General features: G+C 45.3%; 1 protein-coding gene across 7 annotated transcripts; it reads left to right on the forward strand.

Annotated features, from left to right (window-relative positions):
• The first annotated feature begins 142 nt into the window (after positions 1 to 142).
• Positions 143 to 16,304, forward strand: ATPSCKMT (ATP synthase c subunit lysine N-methyltransferase). 7 transcript variants are annotated; one of them, XR_014261733.1, is made up of 7 exons: positions 143 to 316; positions 5,852 to 6,141; positions 7,688 to 7,825; positions 9,353 to 9,403; positions 13,377 to 13,426; positions 14,488 to 14,674; positions 15,936 to 16,026. XR_014261733.1 is itself a non-coding variant. In XM_082454399.1 (6 exons), exons 1-6 carry the CDS (start codon positions 304 to 306, stop codon positions 14,375 to 14,377), a joined length of 552 nt encoding a protein of 183 aa, XP_082310525.1. In that variant the 5' UTR covers positions 143 to 303; the 3' UTR covers positions 14,378 to 14,392. The 7 variants fall into 7 exon arrangements, 4 of the variants coding, with proteins under 4 accessions (XP_082310525.1, XP_082310523.1, XP_082310526.1 ...); XR_014261732.1 differs by lacking the exons at positions 13,377 to 13,426; positions 14,488 to 14,674 and adding an exon at positions 15,452 to 15,615 and having other exon boundaries at positions 15,855 to 16,160; XR_014261734.1 differs by lacking the exons at positions 13,377 to 13,426; positions 15,936 to 16,026 and adding an exon at positions 15,452 to 15,542 and having other exon boundaries at positions 14,455 to 14,674.
• The last annotated feature ends 10,211 nt before the right edge of the window (positions 16,305 to 26,515 follow it).

The following is a 26,515-nucleotide window of genomic DNA, read 5'->3' on the forward strand; positions in this document are numbered from 1 at the left end:
CTAGAGACTAGCTTAACGCAGGACAGTACCTTCTGGAATCAGCGGCCTTCGGAAACTTCTATTATCCAGGAGGCTGTGGGGGTAAGTTGGAAGACACGGACGGGAACTTGAGAACCCACAAGCCAGGAGTAGATAGAAGTTCAACATTTATTAAAGCTATAAAATTGACTATTTCTTGACAGTGGTTTCCAACGAGGAGCTCATTTACTTAGAGCATTATTTTCTCCCTCCTTCCCTCCCACCCCGGCTCCGAGAAGATGGTAGAGCCCACTTCCTTTTTTCAAAACTACCGGAGATCTCGCGATGGAGGGAGGAGGTGAGTGCGGCCGGGGGCGGGCGCGGCGTGGGCCTCCTGGGCCTGGTGGTCAGTCAGCCGGGATGTCAGCGATGCCGCAGGTCCGTGTCGGCGCGGCGGGACGGGGAGCCGCGGGGCCGCTGCTCGGACTCGAGGTCTGGGGTTCCGTGCTCAGTGCTTGTGCCTGCGGCGCGTGCCTGTGCTGGTCCTGGTATCTGGCCACCAGGAACTATTCTCAGCGCTTCAGGGCGAATAACTCACTTAATCGGGAACGATCTTCTGGGATGTGGGCACTGGAGTCACACTGTCCGGGTGGGGATCACAGCTCTGCCACTTACTAGCTGTGTCTTTGGGGAAGTGACTTGTCTGCAAAAATGGCAATAATAACACTAGCATCTCTGTTTACGGCTGCTTTACGGATTCAGGGAGAACAGTGCCTGGTCCCTAGCAAGCTCTGTTTGTTTGTATTATGTGTTTGTTAAAGAGATTTGTTTGTCTTTGTGTTTGTTAAGGAGATCACCGTTTTGCACGAATACCCCAGTAACTTGCCCAGTGTTTCCCAGCTAGTAAGAAGCAAAATGGCCTGGCCTTGCGCTAAGAGTCCCACTCTGAAGCCCTGCGTTGTGCTGCCTCTGAAAGATCTTTTCCTGGCAACCCTATCTAAGTAATGCCAAGTCCTCTGAATCCCCTCTGCTGCTTTTTCTTCGGAGTGCTGATCACGACGTAATACTTTCTAGGCTTAGACTTATTTGTTACGGGTTTCCGGTCTCCCTGCACTCCAGCTGCTGTAGAATTGGGACTAATCCTGCTGTATTATTCCTAGCCTTTATCGGCTGCTCAGATGTTGAAATGAATGCGTGGGTTATAACATTTAACCGTGGCCTGAAAGTTAAGAACTGGCTTCGTCACCGGATGGTTGGTGGTGATCATTTAACCTCTCCTGATGCTTGGCCCACTTCAGTGATGCTCCGAGGACATTTTGGCTTTTGGTCTCAATTCACTTTGGCTTGGCCAATTCAGTGTTTCCTCATTCACAGTGATGAATCCTGCAATCCATTTGGTTCATTAGATTGTCCTGAAGTATAAGAAATGTCTAATGATGTCCCCTATGCAGTTTATTTCCTGTCAAAACATGGAAAAAAAGTTTTTTTCTAATGTCAGTACATTCTGTATTTCAAAAAGACACAATGACGTTAGACCAGTACAAGAAAGGCTTCTTAAGGGACAAAATAATATACGTTAAAGGGACATAAAATATATGCTGTAGTTTTTCAGCTTGTATGTATATGCAAGTACACAGTGAACAGCCCTAAAATATTGTGACGTTCAAATATAAACCTCACTTTAAACAAACGGCAGGTCCCAATCCCCAAAAGGCCTGTCCTTTCTTCCTGGCCTTTTTCCTTTGGCTTGAACTTGGATAAGAACCCTGTACCTTTTTGTGCCTCTGTCACTGCCTCTAGCATTGGCTGACCCAAATCTGTCACTGAAAATTAAGATTTTCAACCATTATCAGAAGTCAGTAACTAGGCAAGCCTGGAGACAACAGAAGTTCACTTTTTTGGGTCATTTACTTTCAACAACTGGCTCCCTCCAAGTGCTCAAAAATAGCCAGTGGTCCCCACAGCTGTCATATAAAGGAATGCTGCCATGTTCAAAAGAGCACATGTGACAGAAATCTTGTGTCATTTATATGACAGTAAGTAGACTGAGTCTAACATGTTCCATCCAGAGGATTAGACATTTGTAGAAGCAGTCTTGATTTTAGTTTTGAATCTTTAAGGATTGCTTTTCACTGATAAAAATCAATACATTTTTTACTGAACGGACATAGCAATATTTTGGTTATATATATTGGATTTACATAGTAACTTCTTCAAAAGCTCATGCAAATTTTTGTGACGTTGAAAGACTTGCAGGTCTAAAAACTTGACACAGAAGATTGAGTGATTTCATCAAGGGATACACTGCTGCCAGTGTTGACTTTCTTAAAAACACAAATACTGTAGTGCTTTTGCTCAAAAAGTTTCATCCCAGTGCATAAGAATAAAGTACATGTTTAACCTGGCGTTCAAGGGCTCCCCTCTCCTTCCTGTTTTATCTCCCACCCTGTGCTCACCAGACTGCTCTCCCGCCTTCCATGCCTTGGTTCCAAGGCGTCCGTCCTTTTGAGAATGTCCCTTTTCTAATGCAGGCATCCTCTGCTTTTTGAAAATGAACTTTACACCACTTTGCTTTTGTGAAAAACCTACATTAGCCCCAGTTTTCCCAAACTGAAAGGAGTGCAGAGAAGGTTTTTGCTTTCATGACAGAAGGGGAAAAGGGAACGGAGCTGTCCTGGAGGCGGTGTGCACCCTGGCAGCGGGAGCGGCCCCGCCAGGCTCCTTCCCCAGGAACCACGCTCAGCATCCAGCCGCCGCAGCCCTGAACTGTGTCTGGGGGCATCCGTGCTTCACCTAGATTTATTTTGCTTTAAGCCGTTTGGCTTACGAAAGATTTCATGGGAACGCTCTGCTTTTGGACAGCGGGGGAAACCTGTACCCTCACGCCCCGCTCATATTCTGTTTCTGCCGACACCTCCCCGGTTCCACAATTGGGATCAGTCTTTCCTCCACCTCCTCTCGTATTCCCATGGCGTTTGGTACACGTTAGAGCATCTCTCACAACCTGCCTTGTAACTGTCTCCACTGGGCCCCCACCGCTCACTCAGGCTAATGGGGGCCCGGAAGACCAGGAGGTCTTCATCGCCTCTTTTGCTGATTAAGTTGAAGGGCCTGTGTGTACACAGGTGAAACAGACTTTGGGTCATCTGACACGCGTTGGTCTAATCAACTCCCTGTTGGCTTACGCTGACTAGAGAAACAGTCCATCAACAGACAAATGGATAAACAAAATGTGGGCTAGCCATACAGTGGACTATTACGTATTTGGCCATAGAAGGAATAAAGTGCAGATACATGGTACAGCATGGATGAATCTTGAGAACTTTATGCTAAGTGAAAAGCCACAAAAACCACATACTGTATGATTTCATTCATGAAAGTCTGCTTTCTTTAGAGACAGAAGGCAGATTTGTGGCTGCTTAGGGCCAGAGGGTGAGGGGGAGGATGGGGGGTGATGGCTAAAGCATAAGGGGTTCCTTCCGGAAGTAACGAAAAAGTTCTGAATTTAACTATGGTGATGGTTGCACATATCTGAATCTACTAAGAACCTTCGAATTGTACACATCAAATGGGCAAATTGTATGATGTATGAATTACATCTCAATAAAGCTGTTAAAAATTATTGAGCCCCCCCCCCCCGACCCTCGTGATAGTATTGAGAGTAATAATAATAGTGGCCAGTAGTCATCACTTTCTCTCTCGGGCTGCGCTAAGGGCTTTATATGCATTGTTGATTTAACTGACCCAATAACTCTGTAAGGATAGTATTATCTTAGAATCTTACAGGCAAGGAAACAGCCTTAGCAACAGCTTAACTAGTGCCACACAACCTGTTCAGTTCTGAGGCTCCAGAGTTGTGTGGCTGGAATCTTCCTAACCACTGTCCTCTACAAGTGCAATGCCTGCAGGAGGATTTTACACAAGGCATGACAGATGTGCCTTGACTTTAAAAAAAAAAAATCAGATGCACTTCTATTAGCATGTAAGTTCATACAATGCTGAAAAGTATAAATGAGAATGTATTTAAAACTCTTGCTTTCTATCAAGCACAATCACTTTCCTAAACTTTACTTTTACTTCACCTCCATCGCCTGCATCAGCAGTAGACTTTTGTTGTTGTGTCTGAACTGGTTTTCCTCCCCGACACTAGTTGTAAAACTCACTTTAGGGGACCTCGGGCATCAACAACAAAGCTGCACCGAGCGGGAGATGCTGAGGTGGGTCAGCGCCTCCCCCTACCCCCCCCCCCCCCAAGCAGTGACTCACAGCCGTGGGCCAGCTTCTGGCGTGTCCTGTGTTCACATTTGGACCTCACCACACTTGTGACAAATGACCACATCTCATGGGTATGGTAGGCGGAAATAGGTCCGTGTTTGAATCCCCGGACCCTGTGAGGACGCTACCTGGGGAGCGAGTTGGCAGATGTGGTTAAGTTAAGGACCTTGACGTGGGGGAATTATCCTGGCTTGTCTGAGTGGGCCAGTGTGTTCACAAGGAGAGGATTCCTTTCCTATAAAGGAAAGGGGGGCAGGGCTGTCAGAGGAGGTGTCGCGATGGAAGCAGAGGTTGAGCGATGTGGGACCAGTGGCCGAGGAATGCGGGTGGCCCATCCTACCCTAGAGCTTCCAGAAGGAACACAGCACAGCCAGCCTATCTCAGACATCTGACCTCCAGAACTGTACGTTAATAAATGCGTGTTGTTTTAACCCACCAACTTTGTGGTAATTTCTTACAGCAGCAGCAGGAGACTAACCCAGTGGGCCTTTTGTACGGCTTACTGACGCCAAAACTATGAACACTAATGTCTTCGAATGATAAGACTCTGTTGTCGCCCCTCCTCTCACTCTCCTTTTTCCTACAGATTCCTGTGGTTTTGGTTTTAGCGCTCCAGTGAGATCGACAGCTGGTTCAGGGCAGCAATGTCTTGTTCCCTGTGGGGTTCAAGTGCTGGGCGCTGTTCTGAGTGGTCTTCCTGTATCCCCTTGTTTCATCCTCACAAGGATCCCATGATCCTCACCTTACAGAGGAGGAGACTGGGGTTCGGAGAGGTGAAGGGTGACAGCTCTCAGTGAGGGGCGGAGCCAGGGTCCTGACCTTGGCAGCCTCTGCAGCCGTGCCCTTTGCTCTGTGCTGTGCTCATCATTAATCCATTTAGAAATTAATTTCAAGTCAGTTTCAACTTAAAAAACTTGAGATCCTATTAGGAATACCTTCTAAAGGATAAAACTCAACAGGAGGTTATGTAAGTTACCATTTGTTTCCTCTGTAATCGGTGACTAGAGTTTGCTTTATTCTGTACTTGTGATAGCATTGAAATGCTTATTTTATTTTTTGTTCTTTGTGGATCTGCTTTAAAAATCTCCTTATTACCATATTTAGTAAAACCTGAATTTTGTCTGCTCTGTTACTTCAGAATTTGTACAACTGGATTATTGATGCCTGACCAATTTTGATGTAAAATACTTTCATCCTATTTGAAATAGGGTAATAATCAGACATTTTCATGCTTATTTCTTTATGGGGCTTTGTTCTGAACCATAAAAATATGGAGTACATAGTTAATATTTGAATTAATGGATACTGATTCATAAAATACCAAGTAGATTGGAACACATTGTTTTCTAAGGTTGATGCCTAGAAAAAAAACCAATATGTTGGAAAGAAAAGGTTTTAGTCTTCCATGAGTATTGAATAATTTTCTGTAAAACACTTGAGTTTCTGGACTCTAGAACTCATTGTGGACTTCTACATTTGTAATTTAAATTCCATTGAGCAAAATTATCCTTTAAAAAGCATGAGTTTATTTGTCAATAATAATTGTAAAAAAAAAAACCACTACCTTGGATTTCTGATTTGGTGCTACATATATCTTTTCTGCTTGCTCTCAATCCAGGGACACCCCCAGAAACACTTAAAGAAGAAAGGCAGTCAGGATGTGTTCCACCTACAAGTCTTGAGGGCAACAGTTTGAAGAAAAGCAATTGGGGGTTCTTAGTTACTGGCATTGTTGGGGGGACGCTGATGGCCGTGTACGCCGTGGCCACACCGTTTATAACACCAGCCCTCCGAAGAATCTGTTTGCCTTTTGTACCTGCAACTGCAAAGCAGATTGAAAATGTTGTGAAAATGTTGCGATGCAGGAGAGGACCCCTGGTAGACATCGGTAGCGGCGACGGGCGTATCGTGAGTTATGCGAAGATGTTTTAAGGTTTATGTTTTTTTAGGTTTTAAGGCTTAAAATTTCTGTTTCACAGTTCTTGTGAGGCTTATGCAAAGACTTGCTAAATTGACAGCTTAATAAAGTAGTCATTTAATTTTGTGTTTGTTTGGCTGAACTTCTAAGCCCTCCAGCGGGATTTTGGAATTTATTTTTCTCAGATTTAATTTTTCTTAAAGGCGAAAGTGCACTGTAGATCTGCCAGGTAAAAAGGAACAATTAATTTGTAATTATGAAATTGTCCATTAAAAAACTTAGGCAGTAGAGGTAGCATAACCAGAAGAAACATGTGAAGTCATGTAGTTTGTTTTACATTTTTTGCATCACAAATGCTTCTACATTTACCTGTATTTATACAAGTATCATAATTCCTGTGTGGTAATATTGAGTTAAATAGGGAAGAGCCAATGTGTTGAGCCCCACTTCTCCAAAAATCAGACTTTCAGTGACTTCAGCTCACTGTGACCCCAGCTGGGAACCTATAAATAAAGACTCAAAGCCACTGACTGGCCAACGGTGTCCCTCGCTGGGCAAGGTGGCGCCATCTTCAGGCCCCCACCCAGATGATGAGCAGGAAGTGAGGATAGCAGAAGTATAGGCTCGTGTTCTGGAAACATTTAGTGTGGAAACCAGCAGGGTACAGCACCTTTCACTGTCCCTGCAGACGTGGACCCTGCAGTTCCATGGTAGTGACCTGGAATAATCAGCAAGAGTGACTTGTTTTGAAGAAATCTGGAGATGTATATATTAACTAGGAGGACATTTTAAAATCCAGATATGAACACTTTACATCTCTGGATGGTCTCTTTCTGGTTTCTAAGAAAATGGCAGAGGGGCGACACTGTAGTTACTTGGGAAATTGCCGTAGATGGGACAGTTCCTTCAGGGCTGCTCCCTTGAACAGTGGTGGCAAAACAGGGTGAGCAGAGACCCCAGCCCAGCCCACCGTCCCTCTCACCTTTGGAGGCCGGGGGCATCCGGCACTTGACTTTGTTCGGACTCGTTCCATTTTGCTTTTACGTGTTGTCGATTTTGAGCGAACCATCTTCAAATACCAAGGAATTGTGTAATTAATGGCAGGGTCCTCACTGACCGGTTGTTCTCGTTGCGTGTTACAGCCAGTTCACAAGGCGGGCCCCAGGCTCGCTCAGTTCGCCTGCTGCTGTCCGTCAGTGATGGAAGAGAAGGCAGGTTTTCAGAAACTTTTTGTCAGCCCTTCCCGGGGTGGGCCAGTCCAGAATGAATTAGGCAGCTGTCCAAAGCAAGCCTGTCTGTTCTGATGCTCAAGGTGAAATCTTTGACAGAAAAATAAGAAAACTGAGTTTAAATGGACGGGCATTACGTTGTCCACAAAGCTATTGTAACTTCAGAGCTCCACCTTTAAATGGTGTCTTGAACAAACACCTTTTGATTGGATGTTTTATGATTATAGACCATAAATAGGAAGTTTTCATATGATTTGACCATGTGAGTTGATGTTTTTCTTATTTTGAATATGGCCTCTCTCCACAGGTAATAGCAGCTGCAAAGGAAGGATTCATGGCTGTGGGTTATGAATTAAACCCCTGGCTCGTCTGGTACTCCAGATACTGCGCTCGGCGGGAAGGGGTGCAGGCATCGGCCAAGTTTTACATCTCAGACTTGTGGAAGGTAAGTAAGGCAGAGGATGGTGCTAGGAAACTCCACCCCCAAACTTTATAGTTCATGATTAGTATGACTGAAAACTGAAGATGTATTAAAAGAAGAAGAAATATAAGTGTATATTTCAGCATAATGAAATGTGAACAGCTTTTAAATTGATACATTTTACAAATCAACCCTACTTTGGAGTAGAAACTTCAGGTTTATAACTTATAGGTCATGTGAATACTAACATTTTATTTACTCAATTAAGAAAGTTCTCATTTCTATTTATTATGCAGTGATAAGATTTTGATCTCTTTTGGAAGTCTTATACATCGTAATATAGACATTAACTTGTTAATGTCATTCTTGGTAAATAGGGGTGTGTGTGTGTGTGTGTATGTGTGTGAGTGTGTTTATGTGTGTGTATATGCGTATGTATGTGTGTGTGAATGTGTGTATGTGTATTTGTGTGTGTATGTGTTTATGTGAGCGTTTGTGTGTGTGAATGTGTATGTGTGTGTGTTTATGTGTTAGTGTGTATACGTGTGTTTGTATATGTGTGTGTTTGTGTGTATATGTGTGTATGTGTGTGAGACTGTGCGTGTGTGTATGTGTGAGTGTGTAAGTGTGTGTATATGTGTGTGTGAGTGTGTGTATGTGTGAGTGTGTGTGTGTATGTGTGTGAGTGTGTGTATGTGTGTGAGTGTGTGTGTATGTGTATACATACCTAGAGAGAGACAGAGATGGTGCAGGAGAAAAGAAGGGATCCACCAGCCATGCTGTCATGGTTCCTTCATGTCTTCATAAAGCACAAGATATTTACAAGTTTACTTATTCTCTAAAAAGTGCCCTGTAATTTTGCTTTAGGAATGCTCCATAAAATGCTTTTTCTTAAATAAGAATTTCCTGTTGTAATATTGTCATCAGTAGCTTATAAAAATTCACTCAAGTTTTGCTTGCATTGTTTTTATTCTGTATATACGTAAATGATCCCTCCATAGAGTAAATAAAATTTTATTGGGCACTAAGAACTTTGACTGGCGAAGCACTTTTCCCCCCGGTTTTCCAGCTAAAGACCATTTTATTGCATTTTTAACTTAGTATTTAGAGAAGAGGAGGGGGACTAGAATTCTAAGGATGGCGCAACAGGAAACACAGGTGGTTCTGAAACCCCTTGAGCTCTTGCTAAGCTCGTTTGGTAGAGAGTGGAGTAGAAAGTGGGCCCGGGGTGCGGACGGCCCGGGCTACCTGGATGAGCACCTGTGGTCACTGGATGAGTCACTGCCTTCCTGACAGTTGACCCCGGGCGACCCTGCATGGAGTGGCTCTGCAGGTGAGATAAGATAACTTACGGGAAACTTTTGGAAAACTGTAACAGATGAACTAACACGGGTGAAAGTGTGAACGTGGGAAATCTTAAAAAGGGCCGCTCTTTGCGAAAAACCCACTGTTGGGTGAAATGGGAAATTGCTACTCATTTTGAAATAAAACTTAAGCTAACGTTTGGCTTTCAAAAATTAATCTGTGAATTGTTTTCTCCCTCCCCTTTAGGTCACTTTTTCGCAGTACTCAAATGTTGTTATCTTTGGTGTGCCCCAGATGGTGAGTACGCACTCTCCTGCCCCCTGCGTGTTTGGTTCTAGGTTATGAGGGGGCTTCCAGCCCGAACAGACCACCTCTCTCTGGCCTGCTCCCCCATGTGCAAAATGACAGCCTCCCGAGATTCTGAGGGAACATCGGATTTTAGATCATTGGTTTAACAAAGTACTTCAGGGCCCTAGAAGATTAATCATAAAAGATCCAGTCTTGTAGTTTAAAACTTTTGCTTCAGATAAAGGTCTCAATGATCTACCTAAGCCCTAAAAATTCCAGTCTGAAAACTGCTTTATGAGCTCCTGGTGTCTAATATGGGTGGAGATTTTCACGTTCGCTCACTTATATTCTGCTGAAATCACTTGGGAAAGTTAAGGGAATGTTCCCTTTGAGTTGATCATTCCTTGGATTTTGCAGTGAGATGATTTTCAGGGTGGATGAGCGTTGACTAGTTTCAGTTGACCTCAGTTGACTGATTTGTATTGAACTTTGACTCTGTACTTTAACAAGTGAAAATGCTGCAGCATCAGACTGAAAATGATCCTAAATTTAGCCTTTGGAAAGATGACCAGAATGGGATGCTTTCATTGCAATTGTTGGTTTACAGACCATAGAAAGAAATCCCCCTTCACTTTTCAAAATATGTAATTGTAGCCATAATAATCTTGGTAAAATTGGATGTTTGCTGAAATGCCACTGTATGACTGATATGGTTTTTAATTTAAAAAAAAAAGAAATTTACTTTTTTTGTTGTTATGCCTTCTTATTCGTACCCTAATTTTTGTTTAAGATGTCTCAATGCTGGAGAAGTTTTGTCTTACTATTAGGACTTTCAGTGCAATGCCATTTTCTTTAAAAAGTCTATTTAGAAGTGCTTTTGTTAGATATTCTTGAAAGTGGCAGGAGTATGTATGTTCGTAATTCTTAGCAAGCCTAAAATTAAGATGAAACCTTCGCATCTACACTTCTGTTATAGAAATGAAAAGAGGTAGAAAGGCATGATCCCTGGTTATTAAAAAAAAGAAAAAGAACTATTTAGGATCATAGAACTGCTATGGAATTTGATGGTTATTTCCTACTCATTGTGAAGTTTGGGCATTCTTTTGGAATAATTAGCATTTCGGGGCAAATAACTTTAATTTGAAATCTGTACTTTCTAAAAACAGAAAGTCGGTATTTATTCCTCGCTGTCTCGAGAGGCCCCGTGGCGGCTGCAGCAGCTGTGTCCCACTAGGGGGCAGCAGTGGCCTTTGCTGGCCTCCAGCTCCTTGCGCTTCTCACCACGTTTGCAGTCAGTTTTGGGAACTGTTCACTCAAGGGAAATAAGAGTCTGTTATTTTGATGAATACTGTTACGATTATCGTCCATTCTTCTGTACACGGAGAAATCTTAGATAAGGAACTTGCAGCCCTTCACTGTTCCCAGAAAAAGGGAGCAGGTGAAATACACGAAGCACCCACGTTCCCTGGGATAAGAGGGGTTCAGCCGACTTGGAGTCTTGCATGCAGGGGGATCGATCGGGCTGCAGGGCCCAGGTGGCTTCTGTGGGTCTGGGGGCCCCGGTTTCCGGGCGGAGGGCCCTGCTTCCCCCCTTGCCCAGCTTTGCCTACGTGGAGGCAGTGAGGGGAGGGGAGTGCTCCCGGGGGACTCGGGGGGCCGCTTGGCCCTCGGCGGGTCGTGTGAGCGCTGGAAAGTTCTTCACCCCGTCTGGGCCCCATCGTGCCATCTTCTGTCAATAGAATGCATTTCCCTGGCCAGTTTCCTGGCAGTGGCTCGGTGGCTGGACAAAGCCAGCACGGCAGGAAAGGTTTCCACTGGCGACTGAAGCACACGTAGGCCGTGAGAAGCCGGGGGACGCTTCGGGAGCTTCAGAGGCAGGAGCCCTGGTGTTACTGGCGTTACTCCTCCTCACTGTGCTCCCGGTGCCGCGCTGGTGCTTCCTAGCAGCGCTGTGCAGGCGTAGCTCAGATGAGAGCGGCCCTGACCTTTCAGCCGGGGTGTGTGTCCGGCGTAGCAGGAGTGAGGGTGCCGGTGGACGTGGCAGGGCACTGCTAGGATGGTAAACAGCCGCACTTAACACAAGCTCATGCCCCGAGAGTGTCTTTTCGGAACGTGGGGCAGGTCGGCTGTGTCCTTGTTGAAAACCCTTCTGTGACTTCTTGCTGCTTGAAAGCAGTGAGGGTTCGGCCCGGCCCGCCACGTGGCCCGAGTGGCCCTGCTTCCGCCAGCCCTCCGCACACCAGCTCCATCCTTCTCTTGGCCCTTAAACCGCACTGTGTGGGGCTGTGTCCTTCCCTCTGACTTCAGTGCCCCCAGCTCTGGGCCTGGCTAGGGAGCGTCTGCTCAGCAGTCGCAGGTCGGATGTCTTTTCCTTCGAGGAGCCGTCGCTGATCGCCCTGTGAGACAAGCCCCAACGCCCCCGACTTCCAGAGCCCTTTGCTCTCTCTGAGGACACATGGCCGCACGTTTCCGTGTGCGATGGCTTTGGTGCTGTCGGCCACGGGCGCCGCGCACTGAGCTCAGGAGCAGGGCGGGCCTGTCGTCCTCGCTGCCAGACCTCCAGCTCAGCAGCACCCGGCCCTGTGATGGCCCCGGAAACGTGTGTCAAACGAATGGATGAATATCGTGTAAACATACCCATTAAGTACACTTTTCCAGTGGGCTGTTAAGTTTCGTAACTTCAAAGAATGACTCCTTTAATTTTAGTTACGGATCCTGTTATGACTTGATGAATGAAAATACTATCATCATGTTCTGATCAAGAAACATGATTCACAACCGAATCATTTATCATTCATTCATTCATTCAACAAGTGTTTATTCAGGGCCCACTAAGCACCAGACCCTGTTCTGCTCACTTGGAACACTTTAGTGGATGAAAAAGAAAAACATCCCCGCCCCAAGGTGTTTATAGGCTAGTGGGGAGAGCAGATATTCAGTGAGATGTCTGTGCACTGACGGAATATGTCGTATGATAAAAGGGGGTCAGTGCCGTGGGGCTAACTGAAGCGAGAGAGGGACGGGGCAGAGACTGTCCTGAAAAGGGGACCCGTGGTGGCGAGGGGGGAGCCGTGTGGCCGGCTGGTCAGGAAGAGCGGTCCAGGCAGAGGAACAGCCACTGCGAAGGCAAAGGCGCTGAGGGGTGTGTGCCTGCAGGTCCCAGGAGCAGCAGGGAGGTGGGTGCGAGGAAGGGAGGAGGGGAGCGACGGGGGGGAGGGGGGAGGTGAGGTCCGAGAGGAGATGGGGGTTGGGTGGGAAGGACACAGGCTGCCATGGAGAGCAGACGGGGAGGAGCCAGGGCACGGGGTCTGAGCTCTGGCAGGCCTCCGGGCCGTCAGTGGAGCAGCTGGGGAGAGGTGGTCCAATTCTGGATGCTTCGTGAGGAGAGAACCAACAGGGTGAGCAGGCAGATCCAGTCGGGGGCGTGAGAGAAGGAGGAGCCCAGGGCGCCCCGAGGTGTTTGGCCTGAGCTGCTGGAGTTTGCTGAGCCGGAAAGGTGCAGGCAGAGTGCGCAAGGGTGGAAGGGGAGGTCAGGAATTCCACGTGGCACGTGCAGTCTGGGACCGTGTGGGTACATCAGGTGGGCGGCAGTGGACGCCAGGAGTCTGGGGCGCGGGAGGGAGGCCTCGTGGGGCATTAGTGCCAGGAGTTGAAGCCGACGAGTGGCTGAGGTCACCTGGGGAGGGGCCGGAGCCGTGTAAGGCCTGAGCCCTGGCCCCCAGCAAAGGACTCCAGAGGAGGAGGAGGGGGAGGGGGAGGGGGAGGAGGAAAGCGGGTGTGCGCGTGGGTTACCCTAGAAGCCGAGCCCGTTCCAGGGAGGAGTGACCAAGCAGCTCGGAGCTGCAGGTGCACTTGGCTAATGTGTCTTACGCCTTTGAGCTGGTTTCAACTTACGTTTAAAGTTTTGAAGATGTAATAAGAATATGATGAGTTCCTGTCACTTTGAAACGTGTAATTGTATGAATAATTTTAATTTCATTAGGCGGACAGGGCACATCACGGCTTCTCTTTGTGTATGATATCAAGACCCAGGTTTGTTGCATATTTTTGTGTAATTTAGTCAGTTAATTTCTTATGATTGAAATAGTGCCTTTCATTTGTAGGTTTATCTTGACTTAGCATATGACAGTCATTTTGAAATAAAAGATCTGTAAAAGAGAAAAGAAGAATGGTAATGTGAATAAATTTATAATTGTCCTTTCCGTGAACAAAATTACCACAAGAAATGTCTGATATTTTGGAAAAACACATATTGTCCTATTCTTTGCTCGTTTAATTTTTTCCTTCAAGGAACAAAACTTTTCCTTTTTTTTTTTATTTTTTAAAAAAGCATAAGCAGTCTTTTACTAGCTGTTAAAAGAATGGAAATATTCCATCCTTAATGGAATTTATTCTTTGTTATCTTGGTATTGATTCTAATGAAGAATCAGAATTCTGGCTCACTGCAGCCATAGGTCATGTAGAGGAGTTTTTCCAGACCTTTCTTTAAAGATACATAGGTGAGGAATAAAATCTTCCTAGAAGCCCTATTGATTTGTTCATCTTGATTTAATTGATTACTTTTAAAGGGAGTAGGTTTTGCTCAGATCTTGGTTTCTAAATATCATTTCTCACTCAGAGGAACCAGGAATGTTTGAGAAATGGCTGATCCCAGGGCTGAGGAAGGGCAGATAGAAAAGCCTGGAACATTTTGTTGAGCCCGAATAGCAGGAGGTGCTCAGAATGTTTGATGGGGCACATCCACAGGAGAGGGAAGCCAGCTTGAGGGAGCTCCCAGTGGCCAAGCTGGGACGATTTGTGTGCTAGAATAAACAAGGACGATGGTGGGTTGTAATCCATTGAATGAAGTGAGAGTCCAGGAGTTCACACTTACAGTGATGGAGAGACAGAGGGGAAAGCTATTCCTCGACGTTCTGACTGTCGATCTGGGAGGAAGGATGGAATTAGCAAATTGCCACTTTCAATCCTTACAGTAAAGCTTGACTCAGGCAGAATCATCAGGAATGCTGCGTCGAGTGGGGGCAGCCGGATGAGTAACAGGACATTTGCATCTTCTCAAGGCGTCTCCCCGCACTTGCTTACCCATTGTAAAGGAGCAGTAGTAACCACACTGTGCAGACACCAGAAAGCTCCTTGACCAAGCGGTAAGTCACCCTCAAAGCAGGAGGACCCCGTGGGCTCAGGACCGTGGAGCCCTGCGAAGTTCACAGCCCGGCTCGTGGGGCGTTGCCAAGGACGCATGCACCAAGTCATCATGAGCGCGTGTCAGAGGGACGCCCGGTAAATAACGGGCCTGTGTTCTTAAAGGAGGTTATTGTCGTGAGAGACTAAAGGAGGCTGAGGAGCCGTTACAGCTCCATGCAGCGTGGGAGCCCGGCTGTGGGACAATGTGAAGGACATTACTGGGACATTTGACAAAATTGGGATGCTATTGGAATTATTATTACTGGAATACAATGTTAAATTTCCTGAATTTGATAACTGTGCTGGGGCTCTTTCTTAGAAAATACCGAAGTACCAAGGAGTAAAGGGCCATGTTGTATGCGACCTGTTCTCAAGTGGTTTAGAGAAAATGTTCAGAGAGAGGGGAAGAGAGCAATAAGACAAACTGTTAAAAATTGGTGAACCTGGGTAAAGGAATACAGGAGTTCTTTGCTCTATTCTTGCAACTTTTCTATAAATTTGAAATTATTCCAAAATAACAAATTAAAGGAATAAAGTAGAAAAGATGTTTTTAGGAGGTGAAGGTGGTAATATAATTTTAGGACCTGAAGATAAAATTTTAAGCAGCTGTTAATTTGCTGATGTAATTACAATGTCAGTACTCTTAGCAAGCAGTAAAACTCCTCCTTCACAGATAGATTAGTAAGAAAATTATGCAAAAGTGATAAATAAGAGGATTTTATTTTTTATAAGTTATGTTGACTATCAAGAAATTAATTATCAGTGTGTTATGGATACATTTTTTAAAACTATGAAATATTTCATCATATTTCAAGTTGGTAGAATGTGTATATTTTTTCATGGTCTAATTATACCATTTTTTGTTGATTTTAGGTGCTGTTGATTTTAAGATGTACCATTGCTGTTGGGAAAGAAAAAAAAATGTTGCCAATTATAATTCTAAGACAATGTCAATTGTAAGATGTATCCTGATTTCAGACATGTTAAAAATGTGGAAAAAGATAAGTAATTGAGACAGGGTAGATTGAAATGTTTAGGCAGGTAAATAATTTAAGGCTGCTTCTCACATTAATTACTGCCACATCATGATTTTAGTCAGGAAAGTGGAACTCTGTGGTACACATCTGCTATAAATGGCAAATTTTATAATTGATACTAGAATATTCTTATAACTGTTGTTCATGTGACTTCTGTATTTTAATGGATTATTTGATGATGTATTTATGCCCAGGAGTGATCTTTTTACAATCAGTAATTTTGCACAGGTTTTTTTCAGGGATGCAGATACAAAAGGACATTGAGAAATCATTTCCTCCGACTACCCGCTCACTGAAATGGTGGCTGTCGTTCTCCACAGATGCCGCAGTTGGAGAAGAAGCTTGAGCTTGAACTTGAGGACGAGGCTAGAGTCATTGCTTGCCGGTTCCCCTTCCCACACTGGACCCCGGCCCAGGTCACGGGGGAGGGGATAGACACCGTGTGGGCCTACGATGCCAGTTCTTTCAGGAGGAGTAAGAAAAGGCCCTGAAGATTCGTGCATTTCCAGTTGGTCATTCAAATATAAACTTTATCCAGAGAGTTTTCTGAAGTGTTGGGGGTCTTTGATTTTATAGAGACTTAAGACTGTGTCTTCAGCAAAGAGTATATTTTTCCTTGTTATGGAATGAGAAATTATGATTGCTTTCCTTAACTTTTGGAGAAAATAAACCAAAGTTGAGAACAGCAAGTAGATTTCAAGCCCCTTTCATGGTGGGTTCAAAACAAATGTGCTTACTGCTTTTCATGCACTCAAGTGTGTGAAGATATGGATGAGCTGTGGTCATGTTGATGGGTGGGAGAGATGTCAGCAACTCTTCACATTTATAAAGAGCATGCTTTAATGCCACAGATGAGAAGAAGCAATTTAAAAAGAGGGAATGCGTTTGTAAATGTTCGCAGTTTCCTGTAACTTTATTCACACTTGAGATTTATCTCTTTTTTTTCTGTACTTAGGGCAAAATTAATTTTCTAAAGGATTTAGAGAGGTATTTATATATATATTTTCTAAATTTAAGTTATTTATTTATTTTTGGCTGTGTTGGGTCTTTGTTGCTGCACACAGGCTTTTCTCTATTTGCAGCGGGCGGGGGCTACTCTTCGTTGTGATGCGTGGGCTTCTCATTGCGGTGACTTTTCTTGTTGTGGAGCATGGGCTCTAGGCGCGCGGGCTTCAGTAGTTGCAGCAGGCAGGCTCAGTAGTTGTGACTCGCGGGCTCTAGAGCACAGGCTCAGTAGTTGTGGCGCACGGGCTTAGTTGCCCCGCGGCATGTGGGATCTTCCCGGACCAGGGATCGAACCTGTGTCCCCTGCATTGGCAGGCGGATTCTTAACCACTGCGCCACCAGAGAAGCCCGGTATTTATATTTTATGACACTTATTAGGAATAATTTGTTCCAAAGTTAGTGGATTACTGTATTTTGTTGAATCTAAGCTGTGTATGTGTGTGTAAATGTGTGTCTATAAATACACATTTTAACACGTCTGAAATTGTGATGTACCTTCCAGTTGATGGTGTCTTTTCACTGTAATTGGCAGTGCTGTACTTCATGATGTAGTTGTATGTCAGCCACCGTAGATAGAACCTCAGATATGATGAACTGTGGTATTCAGAGAAGACACAAGGTGTAGTGGAGTAGTTGGTGTGGATTTAATAGTAAAATAAACAATCCTGAGCTTTGGTGTAAGCCAGACCTGGGTTCAGATCCTGCTTCCTCATCAGCAGGGACCTTGGACGAGAGGCTTTCCCTTGGTTTCCTGAGCATCCCTGTCGCTGGGATAATGATACACTGAATAGGGGGCTGGGGACCGATCTGTAAAACTCGTGGCACAAAGTCCGTGGCTTCTAAGTGGTGTTTATTATCTTAGACACTAAAGAAAAGCTTGTTCACAGAAGTTGCAGATTATTTCTGCTAGTCACTTCTTTATTTTATGAAAGCAGCCATTTATTTAATATTTCTCACTTACGAGAAGAGACTTGACTGATTTAGATAAAGACAAGTTAAGGAAAACCTCTGAATGTGAGTAGACAAGCTTCACATATCTGAAAAATTAATATTGAATGGTGGTTGAATAATCCTTGTGTATCACAGAAAATAATTAAACTCCCAGTTATATACCTGAAACCTAAATACCAAACCTTTTTAAGAGAGATTTGATATAAAGTGAGATGGTTTACATCTTTAACTAAACTGATAAAAATATGATCAATTCGATAATCTTCATTTTAGTGAGAGGCAACTGTGGACTCATTCATTCTTCAGCAAATGGTTATCGAGTGTCTTCTGTGTAATAAGCTTTTCCAATTCAATGGGGAATGACATGCAAGTTCCTGAATCTTATGGGATTTGTGTTCTAGAAGAGAGACAAACAAACAGGTGAGTGAATGTTACTGTGTGTGAATTCTCTGGAAGAGGTAAACAGTGGGTGGTGTAGAGAGAAACTGTGTGTCTGGGGTGAGGGGCTGGGATGTTGGGGACATTTGTCAGGTTTTTAGCTGTCACCATCCATCCGTTTCCCAATAGTCCCTGATTTCCTTATGAAGAACAAATTCTTTCCCACTGTGTGTAGTTTTGGTGTCTGCCCCTTGCTGCCACCTTCCGTTCCAGCCAGACCTGTAACTTGGCTGGGTGCATCTGGAGAGGGACCTCTCATAGCTCCCTGCCAGGAGGGTGAGGTGGGCAGAGGCCGGGCTTCGTGGAACCTTGGAGGTATCCCATAATTTCCTAGACATATCCCTGCCGGACTTGTAGAGGCATCAGGCTAGCTGTGGAGTCATGTACGACTTGGCTGTCTTGGGGGTTCCTCCTTTAGCTTCCTGAGAATTAGATGATGCTTGGTCCTGCAACCTTAGAGAAAAACGGACCGTTTCATAGAAGTGCTGTGATTCATGGCATCTGCAGGGTCTTTAATTGATTTTTAGTTCCTAGGTTAAGGACACTGATCAAATTTGCAAACAACACGAGGCAGGGAATGAGAGCTGCTATATTTGATGTCAAAAATAGGATTCAAAAAATGTCTATACAGATTGAAATCAGAGGCAAGTGCTAACTTGATAAAATTTAAAGTTAAAAAACACAGTAGATATACAGCTTAGGGGCCATGTAGCACAACAGGAGCCTTTGTGAACAGGCCTGGAGGGTCCATGAGCACTCAGGTGCTCAAAGGCTTGAGCACATTCCCATCTGAACACATCTTTCTCTGGAAGCATGGCCCCAGGATCGCAATGCTTGTGTTCCCCAGCTGTGCCAGGTGGGCACCTCCTCAGACCCTCAGCCAACTCTGGCATTCAGACTCCTCGAAATGCTTAGCTCCACCAACTGCACATGAAACCAAGTTTAGAAGATGTAGGAAATGAGACTCTTCCACATACATTGTTCACTGTTGCTGGGAGATGGCATACACCAGGACAGGTGATAGCCAGAATAGAAAAAATGCAAGATTCCTGATATTTAAGCCACGCAGCTGGATACTACCCCACTGCCAAAGTACTTTCCCTGATGGCCAAAATTATTAAAGACCTGCTGTGAAGAATTCAGTGTCCTCAAGTCCAGGTGTCTTCTAAGCTTGTGCTAGTATGTGTATTTCCTAGCTTAGAACTGTAAGAGGTAAATGCTTGGTGTTTAAGCCCCCCAGTTAGAGCAGCCCGGGCTAAGACAAGCTGGTACTTAGAAGAGCCACGCTCGGCACTGCCCAGACTTGTCCGGGCCCTAGCCAGCATTCCCTTAGCTCTGACGAGGAAAGGAAGTTAAAGGGAGCCAAGCTTCAAGAGGACTCTCCCATGTGCTGGCTGCGAAGGGCAGGAAACCATCCCGCTGACCTGATGGTCAGGACTGAATAGGCTCCAGAAGTTCTGCTGGGCCGTTGGAGGGTGTGGTTGGACCATGCTCGCAAAGGAGGCCTCCCCGGGAGGGGTCTCCTCTCCAGGTCTCCCCTCCAGGCTCACATGGGGGAAGCTTTTGGCAGTTTGTCCCTAAACTAACATGGGTGATATAAAAAACTAGAATTAGAAAAGGGAACAGAAGAAACCGCATTGATAAGCAGAGTGACTTCTAGATGGTAAAGGGTCTTGAAAAGACATCCTAAGAGGCACGGAGTGGTGTGATGTTTACCCTGGGTGAGAGACGGTTCGGAGGAAAGATCTTTCAGGTTTTGAAGGGCTGCCACGCAGCAGCAGATAGGAAAGTGATAACACGGCTGTGTGCTTGGGTTTCCATGCACTGGAACTGTCCCGTTCTCATCCTCAGGGTGGTGGCACCATTTTTACTTATTTTTCCTTTTATAACCAAGGGGTGTGTGTGTGTCATCATTACCTTGCTCAGTGACATCCTGACCCGGAGGCGCAGGGTCTTACTACACTTGGCTGCTTCCCTGCAATTCGACCTGTTCTGTGGCTCTGGGGTATGAACTGGGGTCCTTGGGTGGGTGCCAGAGGGATGTGACTTTCACCCTCAGGATGAAGTACAGTCCTGATAAAGTCATTTAAAGTCAAAATGTGTTGCCTCTGGACCTGGTGAGTCCCTTGTCACTGGAGATGCTGGAGCAGAGGCTGGACAGCCACATGGTGGGGATGTTGCCGAAGGGATCCTTCCACAAGCAGGCTGAGTCCTAAGACTTGAAATGATGATGAGTTTCCCCATTTTAGCGGGGCCGCCAACCTCCGGGCATCTGGGACGCATCACAGCAGCCTTCAGCGGTGAAGGCGAGTCACACAACTGCAGAACTCAGCATCCCCAAACACGAGGAGGCTGTGATTTGCTAACAGGTAGTTGAAGTACTGGGGTGCAGATGAGTGAAGAGAAACATATCAGGGCTCCAGCTGAGAAATGTGTAGGGCCAGAGAAGGAAGTTGGACTCTATAACCCCCCCAAGGGCTCCGCTGGAGAGAACACAGTTGTGTTCCCTGGGTCCTGATTAAAGCAGGGGGCTGTTTTTGAAGACTCAATAGGTCACTAACGGTGCCTCATCCCCTTCTGGCACTGCCTCACCCATAACCTTGTCCCTGGAGCAGCCTTCTGAGGACCAGAAGCCCCCGACCCTTCTCCAGTTTGTCGGCCCAGGTTTGGACATCTGGTGTGGCTGGCGGATAGACGGGGGCTGAGCTACGGGATTCCGTGTTGAGAATTTTAACTGGAGAACAGAAGGATTGGGAAAAGCTTAGTGGAACTTAAGGTTATGAAGTTGAGGCCAGAGGAACTTGGAGGGTGTGAGAGACGGGAGCCAGGTTTCTCTCTGGGTCAGGGGCTCCGTGCAGGGGCCAGGCCATGGTGCTGGGGGCAGGGAGGGTGGGCCCCCCTGCCAGGTGCCTGCCCCCACCCACCGGGCGGCAGGAGGAGCTGGCACTGTCCCTGGAACGCCTCAGCTGCCTCCTCATCAGAGGAGTGTCCTCTTCCTTGAAGAGCTCCATTAGGAACTAGGGTTATTTTGGACGAATGAAAATACTACTCGTCATAGCAGGTATTAAACAGGAGGAGCTCATTTTCCCCAAAGATGGTGCAGGCCATACACTTACATGGAAAAAAATGGATATTTGTATAAATGGAAGAAAATCTCCATCGAAATAACACAATAAAGTTTTTCGCTCAGAAAACTTTAGTCGTCCAGGATCCTCTCGGGCAGGACTCCTTCTCCCTTCAGAGTGAAGTGTTCCTGTAATAAGGACGTGTTACGGTTGTATTGGAATTGGTGCACTCGTGACCCAGTGGACTGATGCAAATGGAACACGAGCAACAAAAACCATATGCCTTTTCCAGGTGAGCGAGATTAGATGTCTTACTGTTTCTCATTTAGTATTATGGTGTGAACGTTATCCGCAAGGATGGATGAAACAGTAGCTCATCGATCACTAGGTTTAATTCAGGGATTCGAGGGAGGAATCAGGTGAGTTTTCTTCTCCATAATATTGTAGGATGAACAACTGGGCAGCTGTGTCAGAAGAATTTCACAGAACTCCATCTGTATCCCAAACTCGGTGGATACATTCGTGTGGTGAGGTCTTGTACGGTTGGCTATAAATATAGCTTTGCGGTATTGTCCGTGGGGAACGTGACAGCTGAAGGAGGGGCGGCGTGTCACAAGACATTAGGCGAATGCCCGTACCGCATAGCTAGTAGTCAGCAAAATCCTAAGGCAAGTTCATGAAGCTGCTGCTGTTGCAGTGATTTTCCCTTTACCTGCCCCTGCACTGACCTTGTCCCAGGCTCTTACCCTTTACCCCTTTACCTTTTTGTTTTTTGCACATTTTTTCACACTTTAACGTTAAAAAAAAATTTTTATTGAAGTATAGTTGATTTACAATGTTGTTTTAGTTTCAGGTGTACAGCAAAGTGATTCAGTTCTACATATATATATTTTTCAGATTCTTTTCCTTTATAGGTTATTACAAAATATTGAGTATAGTTCCCTGTGCTATACAGTAGGTCCTTCTTGTTTATTTTATATACAGTAGTGTGTATCTGTTATTCCCAAACTCCTAATTTATCCCTCCACCCATCTCGTAGCCCCTTTTTCACATCTCTGCTTTTAAGCGTTACATTTTCAAAGGCACTTGCATTTCGTTAAGGAGTGTGTTAATATGAATTTGAGTTTTAGTAAGACCGAAAGAGATGAATTTGTAATGGAGAAGTGTCAGATTCCTTGCTTCCACCTGCCCTTACCCCAATCTAAACTACTCAACTGGTACATCTGTGACAGCTTGGAAATGCAAACTGTGGTTGCCAGAAGTTTCTCTTGACCTGAAAATGTTAATTATGAATGGAAATTCGTAGTCCAGAAACTATGACAGTAAGGATAGTGCTCGTGTAATGACTGTCTACCATGTGATCAGCCTTTTACATGCTTTATTTTTAATTCTCATGTTAGCTCTGCAGTGTAGACATGGTATTTCTTAGTGGGGTAAACGGAGGCATTTAGAGAGATTCATTTGCTAAGGCCCAGGCACTAATAGGCAAGTAGTGGAGCTGGTATTCAAACCCAGGCCCTCTGATATTAAAACTGTGCGATTTCCCCCATTTCACTGCCTGGGCAGGACGCAGGGGACGTTCTGTTGCTTGGGAATCAGTCCCATCTACCCAGTTAGCTTAGGTATCAGCAACACTTGAGAAACTCTGAAGCCTGGGTTCCCTGACTTTCTATCACACGGTAGCGGGCACAGTGTGGTCCTAGAGTAATAATACCTTCTAAGCAGAACTGAATTCCCACCTACCTGCCTGATAGGTCCACCCCACCTACAGTTGGGTTAGTGCAGACATACCACCTATGCTGGAAAATAAACGACTGGTGAAAAGTACACATCTGTTATTAGTTTGCTCAGGTTGCCATAACAAAATGTCACAAAATGGGTGGTTTCAACAACAGAAGTTTATGTGTCACAGTCTGGAGGCTGGACGTCTAAGATCAAGGTGCCAGTAGGGTTGGTTTCTCTCCTTGGCTTGCAGATGGCCGCCTTCTCACTGCGTCCTCACGTGGCCTTTCCCCTGCGCACGTGCATCCCTGGTGTCTCTTCCTCTTCCTTTAAGGGCGCCAGTCCTGCCAGATTAGGGCCCCACCCTAATAGCCTCATGTTAACTTAATCACCTCTTTAAAGGCCCTGTCTCTGAGGTCCTGGAAGTTAGGGCTTCAACATGAATTTTGGGAGGACACATCAGTCCATAAGAACATCTGACCAAGTTAATTACGGCATCGTTTTCGTAAGTAAATAATTGGACCTAGCCTAAATGTGCATTGTTTGGAGACTAGTTAGTACTTTTTGGTCTGTGTGTCTGGAACAGCTGTGAAAAAAACTACAGCAGAGTGACACGTACCAATGCACGTGTGATTTCCAGAGAGAGGTTCCTGTTCTGTGACATGTGTTCTTCAACAATGCACATTAAATGTTACCTGCCTTATGGAAAAGTTGGGTTAATGGGAGACTATTCAAAATGGGTGCAACCTTGAAATCAGAGCATTAACAGAAAGAATCACTGGTACCTGGGGAAATTACCTGGACTGTCCAGATGGACAGCTCAGTGGCACTGGAGACTGCCCCAGGGGATGATAATTTATACAAATAGCGTGGGAATGCTGGTTTGGGGGACAGCATAGCAACGATGAGTCTCCTAGGGCTTCCACTTGCTGCAAGCCCGGGACTGTGCAAGCCCTTGGGCGATGCAGACCCTCCTTTTACAATTTCTTAAAGTACAACGGAAAGGGCCCCAGGTTGAGAGCCACTTCCCTTCCAGCCGAAGCTTCCAATTCTGCTCTCATCATTCAAAGCTAAGCTCCCCTTGCAGGAAAATCACACATGAACCAATATGACTTCCAGGTTGTTCTCTCCTCTCTGCACCAGTGGTCTGCGACCTAATTGGTGTTGTAACAATAGGTGTTGCTGCAGCATGGGATGTTGTCAGGTGTAACGAACAAGGGGCACAACAGTGATGTTTGCATCTATTTATGTCATCACGGGGCATTCACATGCTCACACATGTGTTCTGTTTCTAACACACACACACACATCCTGCCCGAAGCCATCTGTGAACACAGGAGAAACTGGTAATAGCTTTTGCGTCTCAGGAGGGTGGGTGGCGTTTGGGACTTGAGGTAAGAGGAAGACATCTTTCATTACATATTTTAAAAATTGTTTTTTGCATTTTTACCATACATATGACTTTTCAGTGAAAAGTTAAGTTTTACAAGTTCAGATAGAAGGTTAGCTCCAATTCACATATGAGATGCCACTTTTTAAAGCACATCAGAGGGGCTTCCCTGGTGGCGCAGTGGTTAAGAATCCGCCTGCCAATGCAGGGGACATGGATTCGAGCCCTGGTCCAGGAATATCCCACATGCCGCGGAGCAACTAAGCCCCGTGTGCCACAACTACTGAGCCTGCGCTCTAGAGCCTGTGAGCCACAACTACTGAGCCACTGTGCCACAACTACTGAGCTCGCATGCTGCAACCACTGAAGCCTGTGCGCAGCAACGAAGACAACGCAGCCAAAAAAAAAAATAATAATATGACAAAGGATTAATCTCCAAAATTTACAAGCAGCTCATGCAGCTCAATGTTAAAAAAACAAACAACCCAATCCAAAAATGGGCAGAAGACCTAAATAGGCATTTCTCCAAAGAAGATATACAGATTGCCAACAGACACATGAAAGAATGCTCAACATCATTAATCATTAGAGAAATGCAAATCAAAACTACAATGAGATATCATCTCCCACCGGTTAGAATGGCCATCATCAAAAAATCTACAAACAGTAACTGCTGGAGAGGGTGTGGAGAAAAGGGAACCCTCTTTCACTGTTGGTGGGAAGGTAAATTGATACAGCCACTATGGAGAACAGTATGGATGCTTCTTAAAAAACTAAAAATAGAACTACCATATGACCCAGCAATCCCACTACTGGCCATATACCCTGAGAAAACCGTAATTCAAACAGAGTCATGTACCAAAATGTTCACTGAAGCTCTATTTACAATAGCCGGGAAATGGAAGCAACCTAAGTGTCCATCAACAGATGAATGGATAAAGAAGATGTGACACATATATACAATGGAATATTACTCAGCCATAAAAAGAAATGAAACTGAGTTATTTGTAGTGAGGTGGATGGACCTAGAGACTGTCATACAGAGTGAAGTAAGTCAGAAAGATAAAAACAAATGCCGTATGCTAACACATATATGGAATCTAAAAAAAAAAAATGGTCATGAAGAACCTAAGGGCAAGACAGGAATAAAGATACATACCTACTAGAGAACGGACTTGAGGACACGGGGAGGGGGAAGGGTAAGCTGGAACGAAGTGAGAGAGTGGCATGGACTTATATATGTTACCAAATGTAAAATAGATAGCTAGTGGGAAGCAGCTGCATAGCACAGGGAGATCAGCTCAGTGCTTTGTGACCACCTAGAGGGGTGGGATAGGGAGGGTGGGAGGGAGGGAGATGCAAGAGGGAAGAGATATGGGGACATGTATATGTACAACTGATTCACTTTGTTATAAAGCAGAAACTAACACACTATTGTAAAGCAATTATACTCCAATAAAGATGTTAAAAAAAAATAATAAAATAAAGCACATCAGAGAGAGACCTGCTCAGCAATGCTGTGGGGCTGAAAGCTGGGCTGTTGTGACCATGTACGTTGGTAAATGAGTGGAAAATTGGAGAGCTGGGTATTTCAGGGCACATCTACCGGCAGTCAGAGCCACGCTTTTGTGAAGATGGAGAGCTGAATTTCAGTGGTTGTGTTGGTTACATGTTGTTTGTGATTTCTCTTTCATCGTCGTGTTGGTTACATATTGTTTGTGATTTCTTTTTCATCTTTTTTTTTTTTTTTTTTGGCCTTGCTGTGCAGCATGTGGGATCTTAGTTCCCTGACCAGGGATCGAACCTGTGCCCCCTGCTTTGGGAGTGTAGAGTCTTAACCACTGGACCACCAGGGAAGTCCCTTCTTTTCATCTTCAGGTCTTTCCCTCTTTCTCCCCTGATATATGTGTTTATCATCAAATGAAAGAGAGAAACACGTGATTTGTGTGACTTAGGTCAGCAGTCCCCAAAGTTAGAGACTGGAAGACAGGAGGCGGGTGGGGCGAGGTGGTGGATTCAGTGGGTGAGGAGGTGAGTGGGCAGCCCTGAGCAGAGCATCCTTTCCCTGGGCCAGACCTTCCCCTCCGCCCCCCTCCTTCCCAGCCACTGTAGGTCACGTCCAGCCCCTCCCCCTCGCCTTCGCCCTCGGTGTCCTTTCCCTCTTCCTCCTCTGGGAGATTGCCACTAACGTTTAGAATGGGTCATGCCCAACACCAAATTTTGACAGCAAGTTAAAAGCCAAAATGCGTTCTCTTTTGCTTCTTGTACTGCCTAAAAAAGGACATCCTGCGTGGATTAGCAAGTGACATGCACGAACAGTGCTGAATGG

The sequence above is a fragment of the Balaenoptera physalus genome (genome assembly GCF_965194825.1).
Source record: "Balaenoptera physalus genome assembly, chromosome: 3".
NCBI lineage: Eukaryota > Metazoa > Chordata > Mammalia > Artiodactyla > Balaenopteridae > Balaenoptera > Balaenoptera physalus.

What these genes read in the sequence shown, in the direction of transcription:
- ATPSCKMT (XM_082454397.1), top strand. An exon ending in GTAGCGGCGACGGGCGTATC is followed by an intron (nt 6,142 to 7,687) that starts GTGAGTTATGCG and finishes CTCTCTCCACAG; the next exon opens with GTAATAGCAGCTGCAAAGGA. An exon ending in TCTTTGGTGTGCCCCAGATG is followed by an intron (nt 9,404 to 15,935) that starts GTGAGTACGCAC and finishes CGTTCTCCACAG; the next exon opens with ATGCCGCAGTTGGAGAAGAA.